This window comes from Metopolophium dirhodum, chromosome 1 (genome assembly GCF_019925205.1).
Source record: "Metopolophium dirhodum isolate CAU chromosome 1, ASM1992520v1, whole genome shotgun sequence".
Lineage (NCBI taxonomy): Eukaryota > Metazoa > Arthropoda > Insecta > Hemiptera > Aphididae > Metopolophium > Metopolophium dirhodum.
The window spans coordinates 39,161,805-39,179,855 of NC_083560.1; the positions used below are offsets into that span (position 1 = coordinate 39,161,805).

Here is an 18,051-nt window from a genome sequence, read left to right on the forward strand (position 1 = left end):
ATGAATAGGATTATGATAAATATAAAAAAAGGGATAATTACTAGCATAAAATTAATCATTAAAAAAGTCATTGTGCATTTATAATGTAAAAGTTTCAAATCCTGACAAAAAAATCTTTTGAATTGCAACAAAATAAATTTAATTACTATTCTTCATTTAGATATCCAATTTCATTAGAAATAAGGTAAGTATTGAATATATTATTTGTGATTTATTAACTTAAATTATCTAACTAAAGTTAATTTTCCCTTTAAAGCTTAATTGCACTCATAGCCCATAGGCATGTGCTAGCCTATGTGGCAGGGAAGTGGGCAAGCCAATGATGATTCAGATAGGAACTTCAAACAAAAAACCATTAAAGTGTGGCATACCTATTTCAATTTACTCACTGGCCACCACTAGTCAATCCATAAAAAAAAATAAATAATTTTTTGTTTATAAACTAATCAGAAATATTATAATAATACTAGATAATTTTGAACCTACAATTGATACATATTTTTGAAAATGTAATTTAAATATATTAATTTGTAATAACATACATTTTTAAAACTAAAATGTAATATTAATTTGACAGTTCCTAATTCCATTCTTCAGATATTTTAAACAGTATTTAAAATTACTACGTATAGTGTCATTGTCGAAGAAAATACGGTAACTTTTCTTTTTTTGCTAAACATTTTTAGTTCGTTATCTATCTGTACTTTCATCAATATGCCAGGAACAAAATTTAATAATAAATAAAAATAAATTGTTAGTAAATAAAAAGTAATATATGCATTTTGCTGTAATACTTCTTTATTATACTTCATAACTAAGATTTGAAGAATATTAGCTAAAAAATAGTAAAATATTAGAGATAATATTATTTATTATTTATGTGTAGGTACAAGGTACCTAAATAATTTTAACTTAAAGAGTTTTGGTAAAAAAAAAATATCAAGTATGTTTTCTGCTGAAGGTTTCCGCTTTGTTTTTTAAACTTTTTTGGAGCATATAGTAAATAATTGAACAACAATGAAAATAATAAAAATACAAAATGTAATAATCATTACTAGAATTAAAGATTATCTTTACTCAAAGATTATTTTAAATGAATACTACTATACTATCCAAAACAGTAAAGCAAATATTTAATTGTAATTTATTTAAAAAGTAGTATACCAGACAGCATTTTGTAATGATAATATTATTATATTATTATAATAACTTTACTATACTAATATTATTCGTTATTATAATATTATACCAATATTTTTAAACAAATAATTGCTGTCTGTCATACAATAGAGAAGTTCATAAAAATCAATTAAGATATTCAAGAAATATAGATAAGGATAATTTATATAATACGTTACCAAAAAGTAATGATTTGGGTACTACAGAAAAATTTGCGTACTCGTGGTGTATAAAAATTCGCGGGGTGGCTGGTGCCACGATTTTCCGAACGCTGTTCCGGGTCGACTCGACACTGTCTGTATACATTTTCCGAATTCCCACCCACTTGCCTAATGCCTATACTATTTTCAAAGTGGTCCCGACCTCGTAAGTGTATTTAAATAATTTCCATAAATTAATCTAATGACGTTCATTATTGTTCGAGGGTTCAGATTTCAACTGCAACATTTTAATTTTAGACTTTTTCCAGTACCTAATTGTTGTAAATTACCGCAATGATATGTCGATTTTATTGAAATTGTTACTGGTTGTCATTAGCATTTTCAATAAATCATAAAATTTTCAAAATATTTTGACTTATTTTGAGCTGTTCATGGAAATTTTCAGTTTACAATTTTCTTAGTTTTTTATTCTATAAATATCAATAAAATTTTATTTGTGGGGCCAAGTTATGATTAAAAATGTATAGTATAAAATATTATCTTTATAAGTATAATCAATACTTAAATAACTTAATATTAGATGTTGGACGTAACACGTTGCAGGTATCGAAAAATTTCTATTTTCATCATATTGTGCTGTAAATTGGAAAAAAAGTTCATATTAGTTTGAAATCTAAAATCATTTATGCCTGAAAAGGGCCCCATTAATATGATTGCTAATTGCGGCACTGTCTGTGAGCTCTAGAAATGTTTTTATCACTTACCAATTATTTTGTGTTGGAAATTCATAAAGTTCTAGATTCTGAGCGAAGCGATGAATGTATTGATTTTACAATGATGTGTGTTTTTTTTTAATTTTTTTTTTTATTTTTGTGTCTGTCATCACCTTTTAGGACAGTAAAAGTACTTGGATTTTCTTCAACAGTAACTTTTCTGATAGGAAAGTGAATCTAGTTGGTACTTTGGGGGGTCAAAAGTAAAAATTTTTCAGTAGTTTTCAAAAGTGACGTGAAAGACAAAAGAAAAATTAAGGAAAAACGGGAATTTTTACGCAAAATCTGTTTTTGAGAAAATCGATTTTGGTTTTTGGTGTAACTCTAAAACAAATAACCGTAGGGACATGAAATTTTGACTGAATGTTAATAATTGCATTTCCTATACACCATAAAATTTTCCGAATATTTTGACTTATTTGGAGCTGTTTACGGACATTGTCAATTTCGATTTTTTTTACTTTTTTTTTCTATAAATATCAATAATATTTTACCTGTTTAGTAAAAAAGCTTGAAAATTTAATAGAAGGCTCCTAGGTTGTTGTTTCGAAGGCAGATGAAAAAAATTAAAAATCCTTAGTCACAGTTTTTAGTTATAAGCATTTAAAGTTCAAATTTTGACAAAATACGGAAAAATCACGAAAATTAGCAAATTATTTTGAGTTGAGAATTCATAAAAATTTTTCTTTTTAAATCTAAGATTTTAAAATGTAATATACGATTACTCATAAGTAGGGCTCGGGTTTTAAAGCATAATAAATAACAAAAAAAGCACAAAATTGTTTTAAAAAATCAAAAATAAGCAAGAGGTTTTGTTTAAATCAAACCCATGATAATTAATTTCGTCTGATAAAACGCCACACAATATAGTATTAATGTCCAGTAATTGTTTCCAGCCTTTGTTTTTCAAAAGAACACGATTTAGCTTACCAGAAATAGCAGTTGCAATATCTCTATGAGCTTCATTTAACTTTTTTTCTGCATCTAAGACAATATTTATACATGTTGTAAACGATTCGCCTAAAATTATACATATAATTTAGTATTATGATGTTAAATTGTTTAAATACTTTGTTAAAAGTTACCTTTTCCCTCTAATGTTGTAATAATATCTGGTAGAAATCCAAAGTTGGTTGGAATATACACAATATTTGATTGAAGAGATACATTTTGAAATAGTAGTTTCACTACTTTAACACATTGAGGTTCTTCTTCACAGTCTTCAATTACACTTTTTAATTCATTAAAATATTTGTAATAATACTGGACAGCTTTTATCCATGTACCCCATCTGGTCGTTATTGGTCTTGGTGGATTTGGCAATTCTGGGCATTTCTCATTAAAGATTGCTGTACGTTTGGGACATTTTAAAAACGTTTTTTTCATTCCTCCAATCAACTGATCTACATCTTGGTAGTGTGCACGTACTTCTTCGCAAACATTGTGTAATGCATGTGCCAAGCAAGTCACATGTATGAGTTTTGGGTAAAGCGCTTTTATACAATCACCAGCTTTTTTCATATAAGGCGCCGCATCTGAGACAAATAGCAAAACATCGTTATGTTTTACACCATTTCCCCACAAAATATGCATAGCTTTATCGAATAGTTGGAATATTGTACTATGATTCACTTTCTTCAAGTATTCTGTGTGAATAACGAACATATTACTTGGATTTTGTGGTTGTAATGTGCCCACTATTACATTTGCAACATTACGACGTACAGAGTCCGTAGTCTCATCAATAGACACCCATATTTTTTGATCTGTTATTGTATCACGAATTTTTGCCAATGTATTTTCATAGCATGCTCCGTACATGCTGTTGTATATTATATTTTTTTTCATGTGAAACTTTTGTTTCACAAAGTTTGCAATATAAAATCGATCTATCTGTTTGAAAAATTTCTTCACCAAATTCTAACACAAATTTTTTTAAAAATGCATTCGTTTTGACTTTTGGCATTTTAATAAATTACAACACTATAACGCATTATAAAACTTAAATTTTAAACACGTCGATATCGATGTTATACGAGTACTGAGCGTAGGTTCTACAGACATAGTGCATAAGCTATCGACCCATAAGCTATCTGTAGATCGATAATCTATTCACGGTCATTATTGCGGGTTTTCACATTTCTTATTAAGTAAATAAACATTTTTATTTTATTTTTATAGCATAACAGACATATAAAAATTTCACAGTTAGAATAATTGAAAAAAGCAATAAAAAAGCAAAAATAAATTCGTTTATTTGGAATCAGATTGACGTGAAACGAATTTATGTATAAAAATTAGATTCCTATCTTAAATATATAAAAAGAAGCATTTCCTTTAAAATCCGAGCCCTGCTCATAAGTTTTTCTACCTTTATCAAAAAAAAAATGTCTACAAGAAACTTAAATTAAATTTTTATGAGTGTCTGAAATTTATATTTTTACAACATTTGATATTCACTCGATTTCTCATGTAACAATTTTCTTATTTTATTGTAAAAAAAAAACGAATGACTGTAGATACTCGAAAATTTCACTGAATGCTTATATTAGCATTTTCTATACACCATAAAATTTTGAAAATATTTTGACTCTTTTTGAGCTGTTTACTGACATTGTCAGTATTCAATTTTTTTAGTTTTTTTTTCTATTATTATCAATACAATTTTATTTGTTGGGTAAAAAAGCGTGAAGATTTAATATAAGGCTCCTGATATATCGTTCTAATATCAGTTGAAAAATATTAAAAATACATATGCACAATTTTTTTTTATAAGCATTTAAAGTTCAAATTTTGACAACATTTATCAAATTTATAATTTATTTATTATTTTGTAGTTAAAAATGTATAAAATGTTTAACTTTTATGGCTAAGAATTGAAAATTTAAAACAAGGCTCCACGTAAATAGGTTATATATAAATTACTTTATTCACAATAATATCATCAAATATACTTGGTAATATCATAGGCCGACTGACCGTTTTCGCTCAGAATCGTTTTTCTTATACAATGATATTATATCATTGAATTCAATTTTAACACCATCCATTACAGTAACCCACTTGTAACCTACTGTACAGCAGAGTGACATCCACTTATTCACCTTTTTTTATTACTACATTTATTTATTGTCACTTTCACGACGATCGTCTTGCCGTCCGGATGCGCTAACATTGTAAATACTTATTATTTAAATATAAATACATAAGTAGATTATTATGTATTATAAAACCATGTTAAAATTTAATGTAGGTACATACGGCTTCATATTAATTGAATATAAATGTGGTTTTCCAACATTAGTTGCAGCAACTACTCGATAAATATATACAATATTTTATTATTATTAATTTATCTGTAATTTTTGCTGTTATCATGAAATGTTGAAAAAAAATATTTTTCATGGTAACTTAACCATGTACTTGTATGTACTTATAAATAATTTTATACCTTAAAATTAAACTATGTGGTATTATAAAGTAACGCAGTACGTGAGTTATGTATTAGTTGATTCCCGGGTCATCAAAGGATGTAACACTCCGAATTGTTTTGTATTTTTTTGTATTAATACTAATTTAATTTTAAATAATGCCCGCTGAAATTTCAACACAATTACTTATTGTATTATTTGTATACAGATTGTAAATTTTATCTAATTGAGTAAAAAAAAAAAATTATGTGGCCCGCGTGATCGTAATGTATTTCCAAAGTCGCCCGCAAGATCATTTGTAAACTGATAGCTTAAGAAAATCAGTCCAGCAAAGTACGTACTTTGCGTGGGTAACATGCAGTGGCGTGGCGAACTTCATTAACTTATGAGGCACAATAATTTATATTAGTAATTATAAATACTTATATATAAATAATTACTTATTTACATAAATGGTATCTGAGAATGATTGGCTCAGTCTTACTGTCTTAGTATGTATTTAATAAATTATTTAGTATTTACTATATTTTAAATGCTCCTAGTCTCCAGGATACCCACCACCCTTAAAAGCTGAGGCACGTGCCTCAAATAAAATCCTTCGTCACGCCACTGGTGACATGCTTCCAGCTACAAAGGACCAGGATGTCCAAAGTAATATAAACTAATAATAATAATAATTAAAATTATAATTAAAATTATAATACTCATACAACATTTTTCTTCGCCCTTTATGAGGCTTAGGGCTTTCTGTATAATCATATTATTCTGGTATCTGGTGTCTTTGACTGGCGGGTTTAAAAATGTTTCCTGAGCTCTTTAATTTAGCATAGCTTCCTTAACAGGCCACTATAAACAATTTTAATGATTGAAAATAATAATTTGAATAACAATTAAGTTACTAAAATAATTTTAAATACGTATATATTACGTATAAAGGTATATACGTATATATATTGGTACCCGTTTGATTTAGATTAAAGCTTGTTTAACACAACTCGGGTACCTACTTTGTGGGCGCTGGACACACAGGTCGCGATTATTATAACCTTACCGATAGAACCACGATTGAAAACAATTGTTTAAAAAGTTTAAGAGTAAACGGTCCTGTCTCGTGTAGTCATGTGGAACCCGCCTAAGCACCTTCTACAGTAGTGTAAGTTAATAACAGTAGGTACATAGCGTTCGTACAAGTTTGTAGAATACACAGAGGAAGCGATCAAACGAGACTAATTTAGCTCACGTAGATACATATATATGTGGAAATTTATCACTTAAAAAAGCCATGGTGGGATCTATCTCCCATATCACCCCAGTGACAACGCCCAAGTACCCAATTAAAACATAACTTATGAAAGGTTTATTTAATTATTTTCCATGATAAATTAAATACCTATTTGTGTTAAATAGTTTGTATAGTCTGATTTATTACTACCGCTTTATGGTTTTAATTTTAATTCATTCTAACTTATAATTTTGTACAGTTATGCCTACCTATATAATACTAAATTGAATAAAAAAGATAAAATACCTAATATACCTACATATACATTTATTATAGACTATAATAGTGCTCAAAGCCTCAAAAGTTTCAAATTTAGGGATGAAATGCCCAATATTGTAACCATATTTAAATTGGGAATTTAGGTTCTCTATTAGTATCTAAAACGGGTGGTTAATAAAGTAGTTAATGATGAATAATAATAATAAATAAATGATATAATTTTCTGGATAAATATCCGCGTGGTGTGCACAAATCATTGTAGAAAGTAAAAGGAGCATACATATGCTTTGATCGTGATGACTAAACGATGTCCGTCGAACGAGCAACAACTGTCACCGCCGAGCGAGCTGTCGATACTACTAGAACCGCATTACCGCCGCGCCCCAGAAACCAAGCAAGGAGAAGCGACTACTACCGTCCTGCGATCCTGGTACCTACTACCGTAATATGGGTTTACTTGGGACATTTGGGTTACTTGAAAAAAACAAATTATACAAATTGTATAGTATTGTAAATTATAAGATTTGAGCACTAGAAATGACACTACCATATACACATTTATTAATTGTGCCCACAATTAATGATTAATGCTATTTAACAATATGTTGGAATACAAATTGAATAGGTGTAGAACCAGATGTAGAACAGCGCGTTACTAAAATACGAAAGATATTATTTTAATTTTAGCAGCAACAGGTACCTATCACCTATGTAATCCGTTTGCTCAAACGGGAGTTGAAATACTAAGGTCTCATATGTTATAATATACAATTTTGTGTTTAAATCAATAAGGTTAGTAGACAATCATAGGTATACTCGGTTGCAACTTGGTTATTACATAATAACAAAAAAGTAATGTCCAATCACAATACGATTGATCGACACGACACGACACACGACGTAGCTGTTAAACCCGCTTTAGAATCCAACTTAGAAGGTAGGTCATCGTTTATATTCTATTAGTATAACAATCTAATTATCTTTTATTTTTTCCCTTCGTTTTAAAAACTATTGAATACACTTCCCGCCCGAATTCACAAACTAGATTCACTTGACCATCGAACAGGATATTTATATGTTAATATAGGTACTTAATAATATATGCTACTCTTTGTTTTTCATTCATAATTGTTATTATTCACAATTTTTATAATTTAATTCAAATTTAGTACTTCGACTCCAGTAATCAACCCATATAAATGTGGCCTTTTGCTCTGTTCTACAACTAGGTTAGGTAATTTAGGTGTTGTGTATTCTAAACAATGTCTTAAATTTAAATTTAATAATATTATATCATTGTAAACGAAAATTAATTAAGAGCGAAGACAATTGGTCAGCTCTCAGCCTTCATTGATAAATTATATTATATTATAATAGTATGATAAATTTTGTCATTTATACAATTTGTATTCAAGTAACCCAAACGTCCCAAGTAAACCCATATTACGGTAGTAGGTACCAGGATCGCAGGACGGTAGTAGTCGCTTCTCCTTGTTTGGTTTCTGGGGCGCGGCGGTAATGCGGTTCTAGTAGTATCGACAGCTCGCTCGGCGGTGACAGTTGTTGCTCGTTCGACGGACATCGTTCAGTCATCACGATCAAATAAATTTATTTCGTATATTTTTCGATTTTTTCGATTTTAGTGGTATGTATCATCTGGATATTTCGAGGTATTTTTGCATTTTAACCGGTTCAAGATTGTTTATATATTATGAACACAGTAGGTACATAATAAATATTAATATAGTATGACAATTTTCCACCCAAGGAGGTGGAATTCTATATTAATTATAACATTATATAAATATTGTATTAATTATTCGTATTATATAGCCGTAACGAACTAAATAAAAATATACTACAAGTAAAGTAGTAATTTTGTAATTTTAGATTCTGAGTGGAGTGATAAATGTATTTAATACAAAGTTCCTAATATACTATTACAATGACAGTTGAAAAATATTAAATATACATATTCATAATTTTTTTTATAAGCATTTAAAATTCGAATTTTCGCCAAAGATGCACGATTTATTTGAATATGCATAAAAGTTCTAATTTTGACAAAATTGATCAAACTACTAAAATCCCGAAATTTAAAAAATTATTTTGAGTAAAAAAGAAGATTTGAAAATGTAATACAAAATGCCTTATAAGTTTGTCTACTTTTTTCGACCTTTTTTAAGTGTAAATTACGAGGGGCGACAATGCAAAACGTGCTATTGAAATTTTTAGATTTTCTCAGAAACATCGATTTTCTGCTGTAGCTTATAAGAAAGTCAGAGCCAAAATCTGAAATATTCTAAAAATTCATGAAAAAACTGAACCTAACTATGATATTTTGGTAATATTTAAATTTAAGTTTAGGTAAATAAATACATAATATTTTAAGTGAATCACTCCAAAACATACTGATACTATTTCCACCACATAGTATTCGTTTTGTCTAAATTCAATATAATTATATATCCCAGTTGGGAAATATAACCGACTTTTGTATTTGTATTCGTAAAAAATGTTTTTAATAAATATAATTATTAATTGATAAATTCACTAACACTATGTACATACGAATAACCATATTATTTTGACACAACAGTTCAATCACAGAAATAACTTGTAAATAAAATAATTATTACTTTTTAGATAGTATTTTATATAGGTAATGTTTTTGTAATGCTGTAGGTACAACTTTGTTCATAAATATAATATTAATTTCAAATGAGTTTGAATTTTTTATACCTTTACCTCGACTATTGCACTAATTAGTAAACATCTATCAATAAAATAAATAAGTATTGAATTATATTCTAATAATAGGTATGCGATATTATTGTTAATTAACGTGTTGTTTTAAACAATAGTTGTTATAGTACCTATTACTATTGTTTTTTTTTCGTTCTCTGCATAATAAGTACCTACTTTTATTTAAGTTTTGTGCAATACTATTCAAACAATATTAATTTCCAAAAATGGTGAGGAACATGGTAAAGTATTAATCATAGATACGTATTTAATAAATAACCCAGTAAATGGTATGAACTTACAAAATAGCTATTTTAGAATTTTTTTTTTAGACTATAGTAAAAGGGAGGCATTTTAAGGGACATAATATCATTAATGCCTATTTAAGTAAATAGTTGTCAAATATTACATTAAAAATTCGTAATAATCGCGATTTAGGTTAAAGTTGTTTTAATTTCTTTCCCATTTGGTGAGGGCCCCCAATTAGCCATGGGCCCATAACGATCACCGGGTAGCAGGGTGGTCCAGACTGACGTTGCCTATGTCTACTTAGTTTTTAAATTATATTGTTTGTTTATTGACTTTTGAAATAAATACCAATTTGTAAGGTCATTCTTAACAATATTTTATTTATCATATTGAACTTATTGTGTGAAAATGTCATAAGAAATATTTCATATTCGTGACCCTTTTCATAATTATTGATTCATTTGAAATTTTGTATATAGCCTCTGCAGAATAATATTGTAGAAATGAATAATATTATTATATTAATATAACAACAGTTTTTAAAACTACTAGTATGGCCAGCTAAAATAAATAATTGTCTTCTATATCTCACGATTCATATTCCGATGATAACAAATATACAACCGAACTAATCTAGGTAATTATTATCATTATTACCTACCAGAACAAAGTCCTTGGTTGACTGTGTCTTATTATTGCTCTTTATTAATTAAACGCATGCTCTTTTCTTAAAGTTCTGAGTTCTAATATCAAGTGCGATACTTCTACAACCTGACCAGCTCGCTGTCAATGGTCCAATTTGTGTTTCGTTATTTGTTTTCACGATTTGTTTTCGGCCGATATTATAATATACTATTAATGTCTATAATTATTATTTATTATTATTATAATGACATTTCACACGTGTACCCATAATTTTCCTACGGGTGGTAGGTATATCTACGATACTATTTATAACTCCACTATACGTTCTTACCATGGCCTTGTACCGAGTTGTTGTTTTTATGTAATTTTTGTGTTTTCCTGAATTTTAATCGTTTCACATGACTGACATTTCTGCAGGTACCTATGTAACTTTAACTTTAACTACACTCGAAGTGGATTCGCAGTTTCCCGACTGGTAGGTACCTAACTACACGATTATAGCCTGGCGTGGAGTTAATTTCATTTCTAATTACCTAAGTATATAAATATTAAATCTATCAGATTAGGAGAGATAATAGTTATGCATTGTTCGATGAAGCTAATTAAAATTTAATATTATGTGATTTTAAAGTATGGACTTTAATGTTTATTCATCGATTTATCGAGTGGATGAAATATAATATAATTTTTATTAAGTACCCTATTCGTTTTTACGCATTTAATTGAATAAAACTATAACACAAAAACGAAAACGTGTCAAGTCATAGAAAAAATTGTTAATTTTAGACTTATTTGGTATCTAGAAAAAATTAATTACCTAACGCCATTTCAAAGTGGCTTTAGAAAACAATCGTTCCACATACTACAATGAATGTCGATTATAATAATTATTCGTTTGGTCTAAAAGATTAAAAATTTAACACTAAGTTCCTACCAAAAAATTATTGATATTTAACATGGAAGCTTTTAATTCTTTACGCGTATTGTGACGAGGGGTAAATATTAAATGTAATTTGTAACTACCTATCATTTATTATTAGTACCTAGGTACCAATAATATTATAATTTTTTTATTATTTCGCCATAAGTAAAAATTGATAATGAGTATAGGGTTCTAAAAATAAGTACAACTAGGGGAGGCTCATAGTTAGGAAATTACTCATAGTCCCCTCAAGATAGATTAATATTTAAACTCATATAATATCAATTCAATATAAATAAATAAAATAAAGCAATTATCATAGATAAATCATTGGGTAAATAATCTCCAATTTCAAATTATTATTTAGATGTCTAGTAGAATGTATTATTGTTTATTGAATAATGTCACTTGTAAGATACTATTTTATGAAATAATTACAGGTGGGTTGATGCAATACCTAACAAAAATAATAAAATTTGTAGTTGTTATTTTAAGGAAAGCCTAAGAGAAAATGGTCCCAGTATTTTTGAATGGAATAAAAATGTACATTTTTCATTTGAATCTCCTGAAAAACACACCAAGTATACATTAAGAAAAATTAACTTATTCATGTGATTTTATGTTTATATTTGGCTTATTTAAATGTATTATAATTTATATTAGTTGTATAGAGGATGATTTACCAAGCATGCACTACTTCATTTTAATAATACATTTTTTTATTTAAATTCTGTATCATGAAATTTTGTAGTACCTATACATAAAGGGTATATTTTCAAACATGATAGATTTGATGATACAAACTTGGTTTTCAGTCAAATTTTACAAATTATAAAACGTTAATTTATGAGTATATTTTACTACAGTTTCATGTAATTTTTCCCTCCCAATATCTTTAAACCTATTATAATGGACTATTAGTACATAATATTTGAAAACAAGCTTGTATTTCCACAGGACTCTCCATAAATGATATGAAAAATCAAAGTAATTAAAAATATGGTGTTTTAGTATAGGTACCTAGTTAAAAATTCCAAAAATCAGAATTGGAATAGATGTATTATTGAAGTAAAATAGAGAGAGTGAGCCTACTTGATGAATTTCCTTGTATAATAAATAACAGTTAGTTTTTGACTGTATGCAGTGTCGGCCTGACCATGGCCGCGGGGCCCCTTCGTTTTTTTTTTGGTCTCATAAATTTTTTTATTTGCTTGACGTGTTCCTGGTTAGGTTAGGTCTATATAGGGAGTAGGGACTCCAGAGTACGTAATTTTTAGACGCAATTTTTCTCTACACGACCCAGATGCTTACTTATAGTATAGTGTGAGTAGGCCATAATAGTACAAGTGTGAAATAACAAGTAGGAGAAGGTTTTTTAGGATTAATTATGCGACTGCAGAATCTAACTAAACTCTGTTCTTAAAAACAATTTGCTCAAATATGCCACAAGGGCGCTGCTGGCCGACGCTGCTGTTGGATTCGGAAATATTGCATACTTTTGAGAGTTTACTAAATTATATTATGCTTATGCCTTATAACTTATGAATTTTGTCTTCAAAGTTAAAATTCTATAGAAATATAATTTTGGTTTTCGTAATTTCATTTCTGTGTACCTAATTAATAATTGTTGAAATATACAATTAATATTTGTAGTCAACCTTGACACGTGTGTAAAATTTAGTATCTAGTTATACGAGTATACGACTCACTCTCTTTACGGATGTAACACAACCTCGGTTGTGCATATATATAGAGCCTTTGGAGTATGTAATACTCACTTGCACAAGCGTCGTCGTACAGTGCGTATACGGTGTGTGTGTACTGTCACAGTTAAATAGTCCAGTTGTACGTTATTATATATTATACTTATACATAATCATATTGTCGTGTTATTATTCATTTATACTATTACTGAAGTCATTAGTCCGTTCAACGTCACTTTTTTAGGATTTTTATTTAGATATATCAACATTTTCAAGAAAATCACCCGCTAAATAATTTGCAGTAAAAAAAAGAGTTATCATTTGAAAAATGGAAGTTTTATAGCCACAGAACACTCCTTAAGTAGTAAGAAAAATATCAGAAATTTGAAAATATGGTCTTTAGGTATACTTAAAAATTCTAAAAATTAGAATTTGAATAAATGTTTTTTTAAAGGAAAAACGGTAGTGAAAATGTTAAATAAAGTTTTTTGGGGCCTTTGTATTTCATTATGATTTATGGGGCCCCTTAAAAAACTGATCCATGGGCTTTTGGTGTGCCAGGCCGACACTGACAGTATGTTTTAATATATTTTTGGGTTCACATTGTGTTTACTCCAAATTAATTGTGGTAATTATCTGTAGGTACGTTATTTATTATATCTTTATATTGTTTAATATTTATAGACTTTTTTTAAAAATGTTTTGTGAACTTTTCCAGACGAATCTAATTATCTTTTTGAAGTATAATTATATTATTTGTTTTGCATTTTTATTATGTAATTAAATTATTAAATAACATAGTATTGCAAGTGTAATATAAATAGTATAGAAAAATTGTACATTTAGAATGATCAATTAAATATAGTTGACATTATTTTACTGTATTAATTTTAATACTAGAGTAATTTGATCTATTATCTAACATACAGGTTAAAATATAATTAAGAGCCCAATGATTGTATTTTGTGATTTTTTATAGCAAGTTATGAATTTTTTTGAGCATTTTAAAATACTTATCACTTGTTATAAAATAAAAATATCAAAATACAATCATGGGGCTCTTAACTATATTTTCACCATTACATTTTTAATAGGTAAATTAGAGATTTTGTTTTGTATCTTTCTGATTAGGTACTTGACTTAAATCATATTATGGAGAATTAAGTATTTGTTCTCTTAATCTTATATTAACCTTGTCTTTAAGGAGTAAAAAATTAATTGAGCGAGAAGTTGAGCGTACATCACCTATAGTTGAAAATGTTAATACATTGGAAACAGATACATTTCCTATAGTTGAACATGCTAATACATTGGAAACAGATGCCACTGTTGAACCATCCAAGAATAGTATATCTGATAAAGTTGAGATGTATTTTCTTCAAAAAGAAAATGAAGATTTAAAAAAACAAAACATCTTTTCTGAAAAGTCACCCTTTTGGTTACCATTCGCTAGAATCTGGTGGCAAAATGTTTGAATTTTACTGTGGTATAAGTAAAACTATGTTTGATATTATTGTAGATTTATGTTCTGAAGTTTCTATTAATTATTATTATGGCTGGACAGTTGAAAAGTTTTGATTAAAAGATCAAATTCTAATGACATTTACAAAATTAAGATTAAATTTAGATTATCCAGATTTGGCATTAAGATTTAATATCAGTGAGTCGACAGTTGGAAATATTATTTTAACATTTGTCCATGTTCTTCATGAAATATTATATGTCAATTTAATGATTCAGTGCCTTCTCAAAATAAAAATCGAAATTGCTTGCTTGTTTGTTTTAATAATTTTCAAAACTGCAGGATTACATTAGATTGCACTGAAATTTCATGTGATACTCCTAAATCGCTTTAGGTTCAAAAATTAATATATAGTTCCTATAAACACAAAAATACTTTAAAAGAATTAATTGGGGTGGCTCCGAATGGTTGTATAACATATGCAAGTAAATTATATCCTGGGTCTTCATCAGACAAAAAAATAGTTGATCATTGTGGTGTGTTAACAATATTTCAAGTAGGAGACCTTGTTTTAGCAGATAAAGGTTAGGTTAGGTTTTTTAATAGCAGACTTAATGCCACCAGGAACTTCTTTAAATATTCCTCCTTTTTTAATGACACCGCAATTCACTCCAAGTGAAGTTATGAAAACTAAAAGTATAGCTAGAGCCAGGATTCATGTAGAAAGAGTTATGGTTAGACTTAAGAAGTTTAAAATTTTATCACATATTCCAAAGGCACTATACACTAAATCATAACTAGTGTTTCAACTATGCGCTAAATTGGTGAATTTTCAGAATCCAGTCATAAAAGAAGTACAGCATTTATACCCAAATGAATATCTATTAGAAGTGTTATAAACTAGCAATTGGATTAATTGCTTAACTTATAATTTGCAGTTAGCAAGACCGTTGGTAAGGATTTCTTAGGTAGGTTGACAAAATAATTAGACTTTGTTGAAAAGTTAAGTTGTATATTTTAAATTCTTCTTCATAAAATACTCTAAGTCCAAATTGACAAAATTGTTATACTGACTCTCGCGAAGGTGCTCGTATGTACGATGGTAAAACACGTCTAATCTACAGGCCGTTTCGGGTCTGGTTTTATAGGGCCTCCTGCTCTCCTACTTCCCCCTAGTCTATTGATATATCAGTAGACCTTACAGGATGTTATTCAATTTATTATTGATACATTCCCACGCCTGGCTATTCCAAGAATCGTATCCCATTATCATATTTACAATATATGCTATACGCCATCCGTTAATATTTAGATACTGTGCATTATTTATATATATATGTTATAAGTAATAACCATATATGATATTCATATAATTATGATTATATTTCTTCTGTAGGCTTTTTTAATAGTTGTTCAGAAAATCAGAAATACCTACTACGTTTTAATTAATGTATTTAAATATTAATTCTGAGTGCTTGGCCATCTGGTTACTATTTTCTTAACCTGTTCATGTGAGATTGCAGGACCTATTGAAATGCGGTTCAAGATCGCATCACCCTCTCGTTTAAATATTCCCACATCGTATTTTAATAGAATTTAAGACATTGATTTATATATTTAAATTACTATATGCTATACCTTAAGGCGAAACGATCACAATAATATAGTATGTATATTATTGGGTTCGTTACAGAAGCCTAGTTTTAATACATATATAATTAGTAGGTAAAAGGTACTATATAAATAAACATAAGCTTTTATTTTATGTTTTTTTTCTTATTTATATTATTATATCTTGTACAATTAAACAAAATTGGAATTAAAACTAATTGTTTGTCAATATATAAGGAATACATTTATCATGATGAAAATTTAAAAGTATTTCTATGGAAGTTATTAGAAGTTAACTTAAAGTTACGATATAGACACCACTTAATATTTTCAGCTTGTCCAATAGTTTTTGATAATATGTGTTTAATATTTACAGCAGATAACTTGCATGCCTCTGACAACATAAGTCTGCGATTTTGAGAAGTACTAAACTCTTCAGAATTAATAGCATGTTCTAAAATCAAAATATCGCTATAATCTTCAACAGGAGGTTCTGTACTTAGTAACCATGTAAATCCTACAGTTTGCTGTACAGCTAATAGTTTCCTTAAGCATAAGGTTTTGAAATCTACATTTTGGGTATCTGTGACTGCTTTAAAATTATTGGTATACAAGTCATCAATAGTATAAACATCTTCATTGGCTTGAACAGACTTTTTTGACCAGCTACATGATATAGATACTTTACAGTAAAGATATTGAAGCAGTATTTTAAAAAGTTGAAAAAAAAGGTATTTGAGTATTTACTATACCAAAACATAAAATAAATAAGAAGGTAAGTAAGTATTCCATGATATCAAAAGAAAAAATAATTTAACTTAACATCATACAATCTATTTTTCATACTGGCATGTACTTGACCACTTAATATGCATACATCATGTAAATAATTAAAGTTTACCACATAACTACATTCAAATGAGTTTTCGTCCTTGGAAAATATTTTAGTGTCATTAATAAAACTAATGATTGAAGATATTTCAATTATGCTATTTGATGTCATATTGATGGCAGTAATATGGCAACTATGGCACAATTTGTAATCATCAATTTATGACGAAATAATAGTCTGTTCAACAAAAAATTTGCTCATAAATTAGTAAAAACTTGTTAACAATACGTTTACGATACTTAAATTGTTAAAAAATTTACCGGAATACAAAAAAAAACTAATTGAACAAAATTGTTATTGTACGTCCAGGTATTTTAAACGGAATGAACCGTGATAGCAGTTTGTTTTGAACCGTCGTTCTTGTCAATCATTGACGTGACGTCACTACTATTTGTGCCTATTATAATTATTATAATATTATTGTTCTGTGGTGGTATCATAATATTATATAATATAATATATAATATCATATCATATAATATCATCAATTGAGTCACACGCCTGGTGGAGGTAACCTTACCTGAGTGAGTGATACTCATTTCATTTTGATGGTCACAAATTATTATCGGTTACCTAAAACCAAAAGTTGTCAACAAAATTATAACCAAAACCGCGAAAACGATTTGTGTATAAAATATGGTAACCAGGTTACATTTTGTTAAGCACGATAACACGCCTACTGATAACCACGGATGTCCGTACTCCATGCTGATAACGAATAACGATATTGTGCTGGCATTCTAACATCTAATATTTCAACCTTCAAGTCTCTTAAAT

General features: G+C 28.3%; 1 protein-coding gene across 1 annotated transcript; it reads right to left on the reverse strand.

The window, feature by feature from the left end:
* Nucleotides 1-16,630: 16,630 nt before the first annotated feature.
* LOC132938147 (uncharacterized) lies at nucleotides 16,631-17,385 on the reverse strand. The gene is made up of 2 exons (XM_061004837.1): nucleotides 17,196-17,385; nucleotides 16,631-17,100 (listed from the first exon to the last, which is right to left on the reverse strand). The coding sequence occupies exons 1-2, from the start codon at nucleotides 17,383-17,385 to the stop codon at nucleotides 16,631-16,633; spliced, it is 660 nt and encodes a 219-aa protein (XP_060860820.1).
* Nucleotides 17,386-18,051: the final 666 nt, after the last annotated feature.